Source organism: Acartia tonsa, chromosome 4, assembly GCF_053477335.1.
Source record: "Acartia tonsa isolate MP-2025a chromosome 4, ASM5347733v1, whole genome shotgun sequence".
Classification (NCBI taxonomy): domain Eukaryota; kingdom Metazoa; phylum Arthropoda; class Copepoda; order Calanoida; family Acartiidae; genus Acartia; species Acartia tonsa.
In genome coordinates, this window is record NC_137263.1 from 18,386,798 (window position 1) to 18,404,424 (window position 17,627).

Genomic DNA, 17,627 nt, shown 5'->3' on the forward strand with positions numbered 1-17,627 from the left:
TTCCTTCAAAGCATATAAACCATAAATGATATTTTCAGAAAAATTTAGTTTTGGTTCTTAGTTCAAGTTTGGTCTAGTTAGGAGGTTAGAGGAGCCTTATACGAAAAAAATACAGTTTTTCCTTCACGAAGAAGGGTGGTTTTGTTTGGTAGTCCAATAAAGGGTTGCCGTAAAAGTATCAACTCAAATAAAAGATAATAGGCATAAATGAATATTATATTTATAGTGTTGTTTTAGGGGCGTGCACTACTTTTTTCTAAGGAAGGCCCCTAATGAAAAAAATCCTTTTACTAGTTTTTCATTGTCTAGGCATTCGACCTAATTAGACCAATCCTATAATAATAACGTTTCATTTTTGTGTCAGGTGACAACTAGTCGCCTTTTTGTCATATAGTATGAATTAAACCATCAAGTTGAAGTCTTGTTTCATGTGTCGAGAGTTAAATATAAAATAAACTAGTTAGGGAACCTAGACTTTAGGGGAGGGCAGTGGATAACTGGGAAATAGCCTAAAACCACACTTAGACATTTACAAAGTTCCTCCAAAAATCACAACACATTTAAAACATCTTTGCAAGATCTTAAGCTTCAGACAAAAAACCTTACTAATTTATATAAGAGGATATAATAGGAGAAACTAATATTTACTTCCTACAGACCTTGCTGAGGAGTTATTAACACTTTCAGATGAAGCCGTAGCTCATCTTCCCAGCTTGCTATTTAGGTAATTATTAAATCATCTTGGGATCTTTAAAAATAGCCAATTGGCATGAGAAATGTAGAATTAAAACTATTCTATTCTTCCATCTAATTTATTCTTATATTGTATTTCCTTAGCTAGGAAACTTCTGACTGCGATTTTGTACTTATTTTAATGAACTCTAATAAAGTGAAACTTGTAGCTGGCTAAAATAACCACTGGATGAACGAACTGACCAATAAGTAAAGTCCATGTTTGTTAGCAACCTAAATTGACTACAATTTGTTCCCTGTAATTATTTACACCCATATTCTATATCGATTGATACCAGACAAAACTTACTTTGCTGTGCTGTTTTATGAAAATCTAGTTATCGTTGCATTGCTAATTGATATTGGTATTCATTTCAGTGAAGAAAGTTGCTTAATTCTAGAAGGAAAAAATATCCTTTCCTCTACTGTGAACAGAATCAAATCACTACTACTAGGTTTTATTATTTTTTTAGTTGGGAAGCTACTCTATTATTCTAAATGTCTGTATGTCCGTCTATAACGTTTTGGGAAAACTTTTTTCTACGCTCCTGTTCAAGATAAACGGCTGAAACTTCTTGTCAACATTCCTATAAAATTGGAGAATAAAATTATAAAACATCTGCTTTTATATATTTGTACTTCTCCGTACTCTTATCCATGATTTTTGTGCATATTTTCTACGTATCGATGTTGGCATCCTTGTTTTTGTTTTTATTTAGATTATTACTTTCAAATTTGGAAATATATGCAATGAAATAAATTTTGTTCAATAATCCTTTAATCACCATCATTTGAAATAAAATGATTATTTTAATTTTAGATAATTTATTAGAAGAGTGCAAAGAAATTGAGTTTCAACCTGATGAGAAATTCGCAGCTGTATTTAAGGACTATGATAAGATAATGCCAGAAAAGAAAACTCATGAAGTTGAACTTATGTCGGAATATGTCAACAATCTCTGCCAGCAAAATGATGCGCATTTTCTTGTGGATTTAGGTAATTCTCATTATATAAGTCAAACAGGGGTACTCGGCTAAATGGGGGGAGGGAGGACTGAAAAATATGTAGTGGGAAAAAAGGAAAAAAACACTAAAGATATTTGAAAAATTAGCAAAAAGCCAGTTGCCCTCGTTTGTTATTCATTCATCATCCTTTATTATAGATTGTATAATATACAATATTGTTAATTTTTATTTAATTAAAGGGTAAATTGACGATTCTTTTTAAATGCTATCTTGGGGCTTTTAATACAAAGCAAAGTATGTTGAAAATAACCAACTTAACTCCTAGTACCAATATTGACTTGTAACCCAAGGAGAGTTTTTAACAACAATTTAAAAAAGCATTCCTTAAAAAAATCATTTGATAAACTTTTGATTGTCTAATGAAATATTATGTTCAGGTAGTGGTAAGGCATATCTAAGCCAAGTGATGGGATTTGTTCACAAGAAGAGAATATTGGCAATAGATTCAGAAGAAATCAACACAAAAGGTGCGGATGCAAGACAGAAAAATCTTAGCAAAAAATGGTCGGCTCTGGAATTGCGTGCCCAAGAAAGGAGGGAGGGTAAAGCTCCAACTTCAAGAAAACAACGCCTAAAAGCCAACGCTCAAAATGATGCCGTGCAAAAAGTAGCAATTGCTGAAAAAGATGTCATAGAGGAAGAATCAAACAAGGTTGAAAATCCTGTTGGAGAAAATATAAAATTGTCCACCAAGTTTATCTCAGATGACACAGATCTTGGAAATATTATTGAGTCCCACTATCCAGATTTCTCTAACAAAATGGGTATGATGGGTCTGCATACTTGCGGTAACTTAGCTCCATCGTCCATCAAAATATTCTTTGCCACAAGCTCGGCAAAGTTTCTGTGCAACGTTGGCTGCTGTTACCACGGCCTAGAAGAGGAATTCTACCGAAATCCATATTTGAAGGCAGATGAGGAACCAAGCCTAGCGCCTGGATTTCCTATGTCTGCAATTCTGAAAGAAAGAAAATTTTGGTTGGGCAGGAATGCCAGAATTTTAGCATCTCAGCCGCTGGGCCGCTTGGCAGACAACAAAAATCTGCCCAGCCATTCTTTAATTTGGCGGGCAATTTTGCAGGTTCTTATGCTCCAAGTGAAACCTGATTTATCTTTTCATGATCAACAAGTTGGTAGAATTGCTGCCAAGTCTTCAAACTTTGTTGACTATGTCCACCGTGCATTTAAAAAACTTTCAATTGATCTTCCTTATTCTGACGAGTATATTCTAGAATTCTATGACACTTACCAGCCTAAGTATCAACAGAAATTAAATTGCTTTTATCAAATTCGGTCTCTATTTGCTCCAATAGTCGAGGGTATTATTATGCTAGATCGATTGTTATTTATATCTGAGAACCATTGTGTAAAATCTTGCAGAATTGTTCGATTATTTGAGCCGGCTATAAGTCCTCGATGTTATGCAATAGTAGCCTCTAAAGCTTGACATTTTCAGATAAAAACAAATGTAACCAGAGTTCATTATCATTATATAACAATATGGTAAATCCATCAATATTAAGATATGGAGTACGAACAGTTCAATTACTACAGCACCAACGGCCAAATTATAGGTAGATATTTTTAACACTTTTTCTGATAAGGTCGTTTTGGTAAATTTTGTAGCTTAGTTTGATAGATCTTTTAAATGAATTGATTATTTGATGTTAGGGTTAAGTTAAAAAAAAGTTTTATTGCCACCTCACAAAGCAATTTTAGAATTAAAAGAAGAAATATATTTTTTTATCTGTCCGTTTCTATAGATTTCGACAAACACCAGTTTATGAACATACCTAAAATATTAGTACTCTCCACCAGGGAGGGGACACTGGGCTGTTTTTTACACTATCCCCCAAAATCTTTTTTAATTTTGATGGATTTGTTCATTCATTTGAGTATCCGAACATTTCAACCACTAATTGTAATCTACAGAAGAAGTAATTTTGTGTATCATCATCTGGGATGTAAATAGATTTATTGACCATTGCCTTATCCTCTTAGATCCCTGTTTTTAACCATATGATGTTAAAGATTTTTCTCTTTTAATAGTGAAAAAATGTTTGGGTGTACCACCATCACTGGGGGTGGGGCGCAGCTACTAGTTACAAACTACAATAATTCTTTTTTTATTTTAGAAATGGCCCTATGTTATATCAGTCAGTTGCTCATTTGTCCTCATCCACATTCGACACAATGTATAACAAGATGATAAATCTGGAAGGTGTTCACTACATGGAGGATACACTTGCTCAATTACATGATTATACAGGTTACTTAGTAATTCTTGTCCATTTAAAATTAATTTATTTAGATAGGTACCTAATTATATAGCTGTTATGTGTTTTAAGCTTTAAAATTTTATAAAAAGATTCTTTAATACTTATAATGTCTACACACAGTGCAGTGTATGACAATATAGAAATGAAATAATGATTGTAATAAAAACTCATTTGTCTAAAAATCAAATAAGGGGGGGGGGGTTAATGCAACCATCTCGTAATCAATGTATAAATGGCACTTAGAATTTGAATTTCGATCTGAAATTTTGCATGAGTAATCCTTGGTATGTCTATTTTCCCTAAATCGAACAAAAAGTTGGAAAAATAACGGCCAACAACTGGCGGCTCAGCAGTTTAGCCATTTTTTTGGCTATTTTCAATGCAAATCATCACGAAACTTATCTCCACATAATACTATTTTCTGCTCCAAAATGTTTTCAAACGGTTCCAGCCGGTAGTTGCTTGTAATAGAAATCTAAAAATGTTGTTTTTGTATCATTTCACATGATATAAAGCAAAAATACGCTTCAAAAAGTTGATTCCTACGTAATTTATGACAGATTTGCCCTAAAAATAGCTAAAAAATGGCTAAACGGCTGAGCCGTTAGCCGTTACTTTTTCAACTTTTTTGTTCGATTTAGGGAAAATAGACCTACCAAGGATTACTCATGCAGAATTTTAGATCGAAATTCGAATTCTGAGTGCCATTTATACATTGATTACGAGATGGTTGCATTAAACCCCCCCCCCCCCTATTTTAATTTACCAAATTTTTATATTTTACAGAAGCCTTTTGGGGCTAACACTAAGGGGGGGGGGGGGGAAGTTTGTACACTTATAGGAAATGAAATTCAGTACCAAAGTTTGGGAGGGACGTATGGGCTTGTTTTTAAAGTTATCAACCTAATTCTTTTTGTAGGCTCTCTTATATGACTTGATATACACGGAAAACTTTGAAAATTGAATTTCGGTACTTTCCTTTTAGGGGCTTGTGGAGCAAAAGACCCCCCAAAACACTAAAAATATGAGTTCTGACCTTATTTTTAAAGATATCGACCTGATTTTTTCTTTATATATACTTTATTAACATACCCGAATCAACGAACCATTACAGATTTCATTTTGGGACTTTCCTTCTAGGGGCTTGTGGAGCAAGAGACCCCCAAAACACAAAAATATGAGTACTGGGCTTATTTTTGAAGATATCGACCTGATTTTTTTTATAATACTTTTTTAACATAACCGAATTAACGAACCATTACAGATTTCATTTTGGGACTTTCCTTCTAGGGGCTTGTGGAGCAAGAGACCCCCAAAACACAAAAATATGAGTACTGGGCTTATTTTTGAAGATATCAACCTGCTTTTTTTTACATAAAAATAATATTTAAACATAACCGAATCTACGAACCATTACAGATTTCATTTGGGACTTTCCTTCTAGGGGCTTGTGGAGCAAGAGACCACCAAAAATCATAAAAATATGAGTTGTGGGCTTCTTTTTTAAGATATCAACCTGATTTTTTTATATAAAAATACTATTTTAACATAACCGAATCTACGAACCATTACAGATTTCATTTTGGGACTTTCCTTCTACGGGCTTGTGGAGCAAAAGACCCCAAAAACACTAAAAATATGAGTTCTGAGCTTATTTTTTAAGATATCAACCTGATTTTTAAAAAATAATACTGTTTTAACATAACCAAATTAAGAAATCATTACAGATTTCATTTTGGGACTTTCCTTCTAGGGGCTAGTGGAGCAAAGATTCCAAAACCACTAAAAATATGAGTTCTGAGCTTTTTTTTTAAAGATATCAACCTGATCTTTTTAAAATAATACTTTTTTAACATAACCGAACTAAGAAACTATTAAGGATTTCATTTATGGACTTTCCTTCTAGGGGCTTGTGGAGCAAAAGACCCCCAAAACACTAAAAATATGAGTTCTGAGCTTATTTTTTAAGATAACCTGAGAACTCAATTTATTTCGTTTTAGAGGTGTTTTACCCTACTTTCCCCTAAAAGGAAAGTGCCAAAATGAAATTATTAGTGGCTACCTAGTTCAAACATGTGAAAAAAGTTTTCATGAAAAAAATCAGCTCAATATCTCTAAAAATATTTTTTGGGGGTCTTTTGCCCCACTAGCTTCTAGAAGGAAAGTCCCAAAATGAAATCTGTGGTTTCTTAGTTCGGTTATGTTAAAAAAAGTGTTCCTAAAAAAATCAGGTTGATATATTTAAAAATAAGCTCAGAACTCATATTTTTAGTGTTTTTGGGGTCTTTTGCTCCACAAGCCCCTAGAAGGAAAGTCCCAAAATGAAATCTGTAATGGTTCGTAGATTCGGTTATGTTAAAATAGTATTTTTTATATAAAAAATCAGGTTGATATTTTTAAAAATAAGCTCAGAACTCATATTTTTAGTGTTTTTGGGGTCTTTTGCTCCACAAGCCCGTAGAAGGAGAGTCCCAAAATGAAATCTGTAATGGTTCGTAGATTCGGTTATGTTAAAATAGTATTTTTTTATTATATAAAAAAATCAGGTTGATATCTTAAAAGAGAAGCCCACAACTCATATTTTTATGATTTTTGGGGGTCTCTTGCTCCACAAGCCCCTAGAAGGAAAGTCCCAAAATGAAATCTGGAATGGTTCGTAGATTCGGTTATGTTTAAATATTATTTTTATATAAAAAAGCAGGTTGATATCTTCAAAAATAAGCCCAGTACTCATATTTTTGTGTTTTGGGGGTCTCTTGCTCCAAAAGCCCCTAAGAGGAAAGTCCCAAAATGAAATCTGTAATGGTTCGTTAATTTGGTTAAGTTAAAAAAGTATTATAAAAAAAATCAGGTCGATATCTTCAAAAATAAGCCCAGTACTCATATTTTTGTGTTTTGGGGGTCTCTTGCTCCACAAGCCCCTAGAAGGAGAGTCCCAAAATGAAATCTGTAATGGTTCGTTGATTCGGGTATGTTAATAAAGTATTATAAAGAAAAAATCAGGTCGATATCTTTAAAAATAAGGTCAGAACTCATATTTTTAGTGTTTTGGGGGGTCTTTTGCTCCACAAGCCCCTAGAAGGAAAGTACCGAAATTCAATTTTCAAAGTTTTCCGTGTATATCAAGTCATATAAGAGAGCCTACAAAAAGAATTAGGTTGATAACTTTAAAAACAAGCCCATACGTCCCTCCCAAACTTTGGTACTGAATTTCATTTCCTATAAGTGTACAAACTTCCCCCCCCCCCCCCTTAAAGTTGTTTACTTCTGCATGAAAAACTGAAGTGTATTAAATCTTCTTTAAAAAATTTAAATATGAATTTTTCATAGGAATTCCCTGGTATGGTAGTATAATGTTATTTACAGTTGGTCTTAGAACAGTTTTATCCCTCCCTGCTCAAGTCACCTCGCATAAAGTAGCAGCCAAGAGAACAATAATGTTCAAAGAAATTAATGAAATACTTCCAAATTTAAAAGCAGCAACTGAACAGTAAGTTAATTATAATTTTATGTATTATTTTTTTATGATATTATTAATTACAAATGCCAATCATCATCATCGCCATTTATCTCTTCTTTCCAGAGCATAGGCCACGCACAATGGTTCTCCATTTATCTTTGAATTGGGCCTCAGTAGAGGCTTCACTGAAAGATGAAAAATTCTTTTTACTCAGTTCTTCAAGGAATTCCCTCCTCCAGGTTGTTTTTGGTCTACCTGGTTTCCTTTTTCCTGTGAAGGGGTCCCAAGTCAAGGCTTGATAGGTTAAATCATCATGCCCTTTCCTTAGAGTGTGCCCCAACCATCTCCATTTTCTCTGTTTTATTGTCAGTTTGATGTCTGACATATCACTGCGCTCTAAAAGCTCAGCATTTGTGATCTTGTTTGGCCAAAAGATCTTGTGGATTCTCCTAAGACATTTGTTGACATATGTCTGAAGCTTGGAGACCACCGCTGTGTTTAGGAACCAAGTTTCGGCCCCATACAGCAAAACAGACAGAACATTTGACTTGAAAAGTCTTAACTTGGTCTTTATGGAGATGTTGTTGGAATTCCAAATTTTGTTCAAGCTGGCAAAGGCTGTTCTAGATTTGTTAATTCTAGCTTTAACATCTGTCAAAGTGCCTCCAGCTTCATCAATTTTACTTCCAAGATACTCAAAGCAGTTAACATCCTCAAGAATTTGGTTTCCAATAGTTATTGGTTCTTGGGAGTTTGCATTTAATCTGAGTATTTTAGTTTTTGGAACATTTATTTCAAGTCCAACTTTCTTGGAAGTTTCAGCTATCATGTTAGTCCTTCTTTGCATTTGACTTCTATTGCTTGTTAACAAAGCGATATCATCAGCAAAGTCCAGATCTCCCAAATATTTGGGATTGCCAAATAACTGCCAGCGAATGCCATCATTGCTTTCACAGTTCTTCATGATCCAGTCAATGGCAAGGAGGAAAAGGAAGGGAGAGAGAAGGCATCCTTGTCTGACACCTGTTACAATCTCAAAAAAGGTTGATAGTTTACCTTTATACATAACATTTCCACCTCCTTTATGATAGATAGCTTTAATGATATTGATTATCTTTTCTGGAATGCCATAGTGTCGGCAGATTTTCCAGAGTGATTTCCTGTCTAAAGAATCAAATGCTTTTTTGTAGTCAATAAAGTTTACAAAAAGCTCAGAGTTCCATTCCTTGGATTGCTCTATGATGATTCTTAGAGAGGTTATCTGATCAATAGTGGAACGGTTTGGTCTAAATCCAGCCTGATTAGGTCTTAGCTTTTCATTAACCTTCTTCTTTATTCTATTAAGAAGAATCTTACTAAGGATACGGCCAGGTACTGAAAGAAGCATTATCCCTCTGTAGTTTCCACATTGGGTCAAGTCTCCTTTTTTGGCCAGTATTGAGATATGTCCATTTTTCCAGTCCTCTGGGCATAACTCATCATTCCATATCTTAGTGATCAAAGGTAGGAATGCCTCAGCAGATGTGTCTAGGTCTGCTTTCATGACCTCAGCTGGGATGTTATCAGGTCCTGCGGCCTTGTTATTTTTCAAACTTTTAATGGCCTCTTTAATTTCCAATAGATTTGGCGCTCGACAGTCAATGTCAAGTGCATCTGAGGGTGGAATCTCAGTTTCTTCCTCTGGAACTGGAAGATTCAGCAGTTCAGTGAAATGTTCTGCCCATCTATTTAGAATATCCTCATCAGTTTTAAGGAGTGAACCATCCTTGTCCCTGATGTGTGATCCTGATTTGTGTACTTTGCCTGCAATGCTCTTAGTAATCTCATAGACATCTTTCATTCTATTTTGATTAGCAGCATTTTCTGCTTGCAAGGCAAGGTTTTCCAAGTGTTCTTTTTTGTCAATTCTGACACTTTTTTGGATTTCCCTGCTGAGCCTTTTATACAGGTCTTTATCTTCTGGAGAGTTTCTAGAGAGTGTCTTTTGTCTTACCTCTCTTCTTTGATCCATGAGATCAATGGATCTTTGAGTGATCCACGGCTTTTGGTTAGCCTTTTTGAAACCTAATTTTTCTTGGCTGGTATCATTATAAACTTTTTTGATACCTTGCCAAATATCTTCCACTCCATCTTCCTCTTGAAGAGTCAGCAACTCAAATCTATTCTTTAGAGTGAGCTTAAACTCTTGCAACTTTTCAGAGTTTTGGAGGGTTGTTAAATTATATTTCTTCCTGGGGTTAGGCTTTGTGTCCTGCTTTTTAAATCTAAGCCGAACTTTAGAAGATAGAAGATAATGGTCTGAATTAACATCAGGTCCTCTTTCAACCCTGACATCAAGGAGAGAACCTTTAAAGCGTCTAGATATACATATGTGGTCTATCTGGTTAAAGGTTCTTTGATCTGGTGATCTCCAGGTGGCAGTATGAATCTTTTTGTGTTTAAAGATAGTTCCACCAATGACAAGTTTGTTTTCAGTACAAAAACTTACAAGTCTATCACCATTGTCATTTTCCTTGCCAGTACTTAAGCCTAGGCCATATCTGCCCATAACTTCTTCTAAATTCTCATTATTACTCCCCACTTGAGCATTGAAATCTCCTAGGAGCATGGTCAGATCCTTTTCTTTATGACCATTTTTAAATACAGAGTCAAACTGGTCATAAAATTCGTTTTTGACCTCTGTATTTGCTTGTTCTGTAGGAGCATATGCTACTATAATTCTCAGTTTAATGTTTTTAACTGAGGATTTGAAATAAGCCTCCATAATTCTAGGACCATGGGGTTGCCAACTGATCATGGCCTGCTCTGCTTGCTTGGTCAGCATAAGAGCCACCCCTTGATTATGGCCTAGATCCTCATTCAAATGACCTGAGTATAGTATTTTCAAGCCAGAATGATGTTTAAACTCTCCATTGTTTGTCCACCTTGATTCGGTGATAGCCAGGATGTCAACCTTGGCTTTTAGCATTTCTCGGCAAATGTTTTCTGTCTGGCCTGACTGAAACATTGTCCTAACATTCCAGGTGCAAATTTTTGCTGGTCTGCGGGAATTCAGAATCATCCGCCTGACTGGTCCGTTAGCGGTTTCCCAGCCAAACATCATATTGTTGTTTCCAACCTCTACTTCGTTCCCGAGCCCAAAGTTAAATTGGTCATTACTTTGTGCGGGTTGAACATAAGCAGGTTTTTTTCTAGGGAGGGATTGTTAGCCCCACCCAAACCCCCTGGACTGGGGGGAAGTGACCAGAATTCAGTCTGGCATCTACCCTGGGACCTTTCCAGCACAGTAGGACTCTTCTGGTGCAGCTGCCAGGGTCATTGATGCACGGTGCAGGATGGACGGCGTGCACGTACCTGGTCTCCCATCCCACAAATGCCAATAGATAGCGGTTTTTTGGCATAAAAAAAGACAGACAGTCTAATATCGAGAACTAAAAAAAGACAGAGCCGTCATGTTTTAATGATTGATAGGTTTGTCTGTTTAAGGTGTCTCAAGAAAGGTCTTAACATGCCACATCAAAAACTCTTAACGTTATGGGTTTCTCTATCTCCTAGATTTCATTTTTTAAATTGTGAGCGCCTGGTTTTTTTTTTCAATACACTTCTAATGTTTCTAAAAGTACTACTGTAGATATCGTTAACTTTTCTCTCCTTTAATACAGGCTGTATTTTTAGACATGTGAGACTGAAAAATTTTCCTGCCCATGAAGCTCCAATGAGATACAAACGAGTAGCTCAATCTATACACAGGAAACGCTTTATAAGTAAAACAAGGATGACAACATTCATAAGAAGCAAAGCACAGAAAAATTATGGACGGACATACGGACAAAGTAAGATATAAAGATGTTTATTGGTCATAAAAAAGAAAAAGAGGATGTGATTATAAAAAGTAATTTTATTAAGTAATCAGCAGTTTAACTTAAATAGCAGCCGAGTAAATCACATTATTAGTAATTAACCGCTATGCCCCTAGAGGCCTTAAGGGGGCACTTGATGGATGAGTGTAGGGAGGGGTAGGGAGTAATCAACAATTCATTTTCAAGTTTAGTTTTGAAAAGAATAATTTGGAATAAATTTTTTGAGGGGGTATGGGGATATTTTTCCAGGGGCTATTTATCTGAGAAGGATGGGGGTATTAATCTTCCCTGTCCCATAAGAAGCTTTACTGTAAAGGAAAACCATAGCGATCTATCTGATGGCGAGATCTTAAGCTACACTCAGATAGACATCCTGTTACTTTTATATAAGGATATGTACTATAAGAAAATAAAAAAATCATGTTAATTTATGTATCTATTCTATATTCGTTGAAAAAAGAAAGCTTGTCAAAACATAAATGTAAATATATGTCTGCTTTAAAATTATAAACTCACCGGGTCATTATTTTCAGCTGAATCATTCTTAAGTTTATCAGTGAATAATGAAATTCACAAATTGACATGTTTTTCGTTTTTTTTTTTATATTATTTACTATCGGATGCGCTCCCAGCATTAGGGGGCTCTTATTCGTGAAAGGCGTTTTTAACTCACTTATTCAATAGCTAATATTATTATTATTTTATTTAAACTACACATATTAAAGCTGTTGAAATTTAGGAAAAAAGTTGTAGAACACAATTGTCACATGTCTAAGCTTTTTCTTCCATTATACATACAGGTTAGTTTTTATCCTTGATTAGTTTTGTACTCGTGAGGCGTAAAAAGGAACTAATATTGTATTACAGACAATTTTAAACGAATACTAAAATAAAAATCTTACCTAAAATTGAAGGAATCCTACCAGTTTTAAAATCATGTAATTTTTTTCATTTTATTATCCCCGGAAAGCAGTCCATAATACGATGCGATAAATAACAGAAGAAAGGAGTCAGGCGGGGATGAAATGAGATACTACGCATATAAAAACACATTATTAATAACTTTAACAAACGACCATCAGAATTTTAGAAGACAATTAAAAAACGAGAGTTCGAGCAAAAAAATATCTTTTTGATTCTAGATTCCCTTTTGGATGTTCACTTCCATAGCTATCCGAAATATATGTCTGTTGCGGGCTAGCCAGGAGAGATTAGAATTAGTTAATGTTTTTGAAAGAAATATTCAGATGGCAGCTGAAGGTGACAATTTTAATTGTAGTAGTTTTTAAATGTGAAGGTTTTATATAATTAGGGTCGATCCGTACGTCCGTATAAAATAATTGTCTGGCCGATTTCAAACTTGGCATGGTTATTTAGTACAATTTAGAAAACGTAGTAACTCAAAAATCTTTACCAGAAAGTCCTACGGTCATTTTAAAACATTGTGAATTTGATTTTAGGATTATGGATTCCTAAGCCCATTTTTCGTTAATACCTCTAGATACTATTTATTATCAAATACGTTGCAACTCTATATTTGTTAAAGTTCGTTTGTCATACAATTTAATTTGTTAAGCTCCACTTTTATATGGATGTTGTCATCCTTATTTTTAAGCATTTGCTTTAAAAGTAAATACATTTTTAATAAAGTAAACATTTTTATAATAATTTTAACCGATTTTTCTTATAATACAACAATTTTAAATGTTTAGGTGCCCTTTGGTTTCCAAACCTAACCATACCAGACCCACATTTTATTCTTCCTGTCATAGTTGGAATATCCTTTGCTACAAATATATTTCTTGGCTCTATACGGATGCACTCAATGTCATCTGAACAAGCTAATAACAGGATGTCCAAATATCAGAGGGGCCTGACTATATTTATGTACAGCCTTGCTGGGCTCTTGGTTCCTCTATCCGCCATACAGCCGTCAGGCCTTTCTCTATACTGGGCCACCAGTGGTGCCGTCGGTATACTTTTTAATCTTATTGTAGTTTCACCTAAATTTCGACGTTTTGTACGGATACCTCATGTTCCTACAGAATCTGCTACCCCTTATTTGGATATTAAACACGCAATGTTAAAGTTATACAATCGTGTAAAATTTTAGATTTCAAATTTAACTTAGGATTAAATATTTATAATGTAAATATTACAGATTATTGAATAAAAAAAATGGATGAATTGACCGATATATTGTCAAAGCTGTCGCTGAGTGAAAACAAAGCTGATGAATTGCACAAAATTAAGCCAGCTCTTTCAAATCTTTCAAGAGAAACTCTGACCAAAGACTTAAGGTATGAGAATCACAGCTAAAAGCGCATTGATACATTAGACATTTGATTGTTGAATAAAAACACTTGGATCATGGAAAGAAAACAAAGTAGCGGGTTTCGTCGTATTTTCGCATAGCCTTTTCGCCTATTTCTAGGCACTGTGTGCAGCTCTAACCCAGCGGGACAATCATTTACCGAACCTAACCTAAAATAAACTATCAAAAACTACTGTGAAAAGACGACGAAACTCGCTACTCCATGATCCAAACACTCTAGTTATAGATTAGTTGCGCCACTAAAAAATGCACTAGCTAGTGTGAGAGGAAATAAAGGTATTTTTGCCAGATAATTTGGAAATGAAATAGAGTGGGGGTTGGGAAACGAATATAACTTTGTATGAAAATATACACCTGTCCTCTAGTAGTGTGCCGATTAATATTTGTTTTTATTTTTGTAATCATTGCTTCTTTATTTTAGCACTGTTGACCTGGCCATTCTGTTTGACTGTCTCAACACGGAGCAAGACAAACAAATTGAGCGCTCTTGTGAAATTCTTGAATACGTGCTTCAGTTTTTGGATCCGGTCCTCCTTCTGCAGAGGTATGATATTGAACAAATATAGCTAGCTAACATGGTATTCCGGTTTCGTTATCACTTTGCCAAATCTTTAAACTTTCGGCGTAATTTTGATTCATATCAACTTTAAAAGCAAATGATACAATACAGCCACACTTTTTAACACCAAGGCTTTTCTATAATTAGGGTCAATCCGTACGGTCCGTATCATTTTTAACTTTGCATAGTGATTCCTGTAACCGTTAGGTTTAATTTAAAAAGCGTAGCAACTCTCTAATCCGTACTAGAAAGTCCATACGTCAATTTAAAACATACTGATTTTTAACTTTTTTGTGTATTATATGATTTGATTATCCTACTCATCTGATATTTCGAATAATGATTCCAAGGACAACAAGGCACAATATTATACGCCAAGCATCTCTATAATCAAGTCCTAAAAATATAAAATGTCTATAAACAGCATCCTGTATTTAAGAAATTTGTTTAGACTTATAAATTAATATTCTGCTAAAAAGTTCTAAAAGTGTTAATGTACGTTTGTCCTACCGTCTGATTTTATTGCTTCGCTTTTTTGGATGTCATCATTTTTTTTATAGAAATATAGCTTTAAATACCTAGCTGTTTTGTTCTAAAAGTTGGTAAAATAAATCGACTATGTATTTTTATTCAAAAATCAAACATATTTAAACAAAATCCTACTGGTTGTGTCCAAAAAAAAAACATTTTTAATTATCAACTGTGCAATGTAATTTGTCATATTTAAGATATGGAGGAATTTTGCAGAGAGGACTGGGACACAAGGATGCCAGGGTTCTACTTCTTATTCTCAAGCAGATGCAGAGATTTTCTCAAGACGATGATTTAGCCAGCCTTATTTGTACTCATCCTATTTACCCTGTGGCGGTCAACCTTATGGCAGCTGATTTAAATATTTCTACACAGGTAATTTTTTTTATTTTTGTGTTGTCTGAAATATAATAGATTGATAATATTAGAGTAAAAGATAAAATATTGAAAACAGGGGAACTCCTCTCACTCCCTTACTAGTGAATCTTACACCAGATTTTTATTTTCCTTAATAAAGTGAACCTTGTAGCAGGCTAACATAACGATCTCCCCTCCTACTGGATAAATAGCCTGACCAATAAATGACAGGGAAAATAGCATGCTAAATTTACAATATTTTCCCTCTCAAAATATTCACGTATATTCTACATCTATTTATTTTGCTTCATATTTTATTGAGCTTTGTTTTAATGGGACGTATATGTTTATAACTAATAGAACACATTTAATATTAAGCTTAATTTTTTAAAGGTTTTCACTTTTCTGAGTCAAATGGCCGAGACACAAGCAGGACTTAACATTGTTTTGAATAAGACAACAGTGGCTAATCTTCAATCTGTTATGGAGCAGAACACTACGGTCAAGATTCGTGTTCTTGAACTGGCTATTAAGATCAGTCAGATGAGGTATGTATACATAATCGATATTTTATTACTTGGATGTTGTACCAGATTTTCATGTACTCTGAAAGTGATGCTCGATGCTGGCAAAAATAATGATACCCCCATCCCCTCCTCTCCTACTGGATGAACGAAATGACCAATAAATGAGGTCCATATTAGCAAGATAAATTGACGACAAAATATCCACGTATATCATATACGAGTATATATTATTTAAATACATTAATTAAACAAAGACAATTTGCCACGAAGTATTCAACAATATCAAGCTAAATCCTAAATAAGTAATCAGTTTGAATGTATTTTAGTTAGTCCAGCAAGATCTTGTAAATAAAACAATTTTCAATGAGCTTAATTTTGTTTCTGAGTTGATACAATGTTATTTGGGTTAAGATGTTAGAAGTAGGTTATCACTTCTGTTGACAGAGATTAAAATCATTTGGCATATTAGCAAATGTATATTAGTAAAACTACAATTACGTCAAGTAAAAAGTATTCAATTATATATTGGAATAGACCTTCAGTAAGTTTACACAAAGTTAAATTGGGAAATAACAACAGACAAATGAAACATAATCATTTGTGTAAAAATTAATATTTTCAGCGCTGAACATTTGGAACTTGTGGATTCATGCGGATTACTAAAGCCTTTGCTTGATCTGTTGAATCTTGATGATATTCTGGTGAGGCTATCCGCTATTGACTTGCTCACCAGCTTAGCTTATACCCAGCAAGGGCTCAGGTAGATTTAAATATTCTCTATAATATTGATGGTCTGGAAATCAGAGTTAAAATTATTTGGGTAAATCTGACGATTAAATATAAGGTCTAAATTTCCCTTATTTCCCGTTTATTTTGGTTTAGTTGCCTATCAAACATTTTATTGAAATTAATTTTTTTGTTGTCGAAAATTCAGAGGATTCTTCTTTCTTTTATCATTACCTACTTATTTAATTCCACAAAAAAAGTCTATTAATTTTATTGTTCATAAAAGCAATAAAGACTTTATTAGGCTTTTCTCGACTTTTTTTTTGTTGAAACTAATTTGGGCAAAATTTATAGAAATTACATTTTTTTAGATATTTGATTATTTTAGATACTTGGAGTTCCACAGTACAATCCAAGAAATAGAAACAATCCTCAAAAACTGCAAATCTGATCCTTTTGCTGAAACGCTGTTGCCAGGGCTGATCAAATTCTTCGGCAACATTGGACACCTGCGTCCCAAACATATTCTTTCACAGCACCCTGCCTTTATGTCCACACTTTTGGACATTACTGACTTACAAGACCCAACTTTGCGCACAATTGCATTTGAAACTATTGGCTACATTGGAATTAGCTTGGAAGGAAAGCAAGCCCTGGGGTCGATAGGGAACAAGTTTACTAACAGTATAGAAAAACTTAGGATTTTGATTCAAGATTCGCCGACTGAATTTCGCGTGCGAAGCATCAATGCCTTATCAAGTCTGATTAAATTGGACAAAGAAAATCAAACTGAAGAATTTCTGAATCTAACGGAGTCATGGTACCATGCAGCACTTGGAAACAAGCCAATGGAACTTCTATACAATGTGCTAAAGCAACCATTTACAGAACTACGCCTTGCAATCTATGATATTTTCTGCAACATGGCGCGCCAAGCTTGGGGGCGACGTGAGATCCTACGACAGCCTGGACTTCCAGAATTTCTGCTTAATCGAGAATCAGAGAGGGAAAAGGCGGGAATGGACGCAAAGTTTGAAATATTCAAGTGTCTGTCTGACAGTGGTGAGACAGAACAGATTGTTGGCAATGATATTGGAAGACAGGTGCATGAATATGTGAAACAAGGACCCTACTTTGTCCTCCCAAGATCTAGTGTTGCCTTTGAAGGACAGGGTTAATCATGTAAAATGTGATTCTTTTATTAATAAAAATAAATATATTGATTATTTTCTTAA

At 34.5% G+C, this 17,627-nt stretch overlaps 3 protein-coding genes across 3 annotated transcripts in view; all 3 read left to right on the plus strand.

Moving 5' to 3' along the window:
• Window positions 1–3,225, plus strand: part of LOC145318004 (putative methyltransferase-like protein 25) — a 3,498-nt gene extending 273 nt beyond the window's left edge. Inside the window, exons 2-5 of the mRNA XM_080159314.1 lie at window positions 658–724; window positions 1,111–1,187; window positions 1,553–1,729; window positions 2,136–3,225. Coding sequence (XP_080015440.1) covers window positions 658–724; window positions 1,111–1,187; window positions 1,553–1,729; window positions 2,136–3,205 — 1,391 coding nt within the window. The 3' untranslated portion in view covers window positions 3,206–3,225. The remainder of the gene's footprint in view (window positions 1–657; window positions 725–1,110; window positions 1,188–1,552; window positions 1,730–2,135) is intronic.
• On the plus strand, window positions 3,212–13,519 carry LOC145318006 (cytochrome c oxidase assembly protein COX18, mitochondrial). Its single transcript, XM_080159316.1, has 7 exons — window positions 3,212–3,332; window positions 3,894–4,027; window positions 7,368–7,527; window positions 11,173–11,245; window positions 12,095–12,157; window positions 12,500–12,617; window positions 13,070–13,519. Exons 1-7 carry the CDS (start codon window positions 3,259–3,261, stop codon window positions 13,468–13,470), a joined length of 1,023 nt encoding a protein of 340 aa, XP_080015442.1. The 5' UTR covers window positions 3,212–3,258; the 3' UTR covers window positions 13,471–13,519.
• Window positions 13,517–17,627, plus strand: LOC145318003 (26S proteasome non-ATPase regulatory subunit 5). The gene is made up of 6 exons (XM_080159313.1): window positions 13,517–13,657; window positions 14,114–14,236; window positions 14,980–15,157; window positions 15,533–15,687; window positions 16,289–16,426; window positions 16,781–17,627. Exons 1-6 carry the CDS (start codon window positions 13,536–13,538, stop codon window positions 17,568–17,570), a joined length of 1,506 nt encoding a protein of 501 aa, XP_080015439.1. The 5' UTR covers window positions 13,517–13,535; the 3' UTR covers window positions 17,571–17,627.

Coding starts and splice junctions, on each gene's coding strand:
- LOC145318006 (XM_080159316.1), top strand. CDS start 3,259: ATGGTAAATCCATCAATATTAAGATATGGAGTACGAACAGTTCAATTA. Junction 3,333..3,893: donor CACCAACGGCCAAATTATAG/GTAGATATTTTT, acceptor TTTTTATTTTAG/AAATGGCCCTATGTTATATC. Junction 4,028..7,367: donor TCAATTACATGATTATACAG/GTTACTTAGTAA, acceptor AATTTTTCATAG/GAATTCCCTGGTATGGTAGT.
- LOC145318003 (XM_080159313.1), top strand. CDS start 13,536: ATGGATGAATTGACCGATATATTGTCAAAGCTGTCGCTGAGTGAAAAC. Junction 15,158..15,532: donor ATTTAAATATTTCTACACAG/GTAATTTTTTTT, acceptor AATTTTTTAAAG/GTTTTCACTTTTCTGAGTCA. Junction 16,427..16,780: donor TATACCCAGCAAGGGCTCAG/GTAGATTTAAAT, acceptor TGATTATTTTAG/ATACTTGGAGTTCCACAGTA.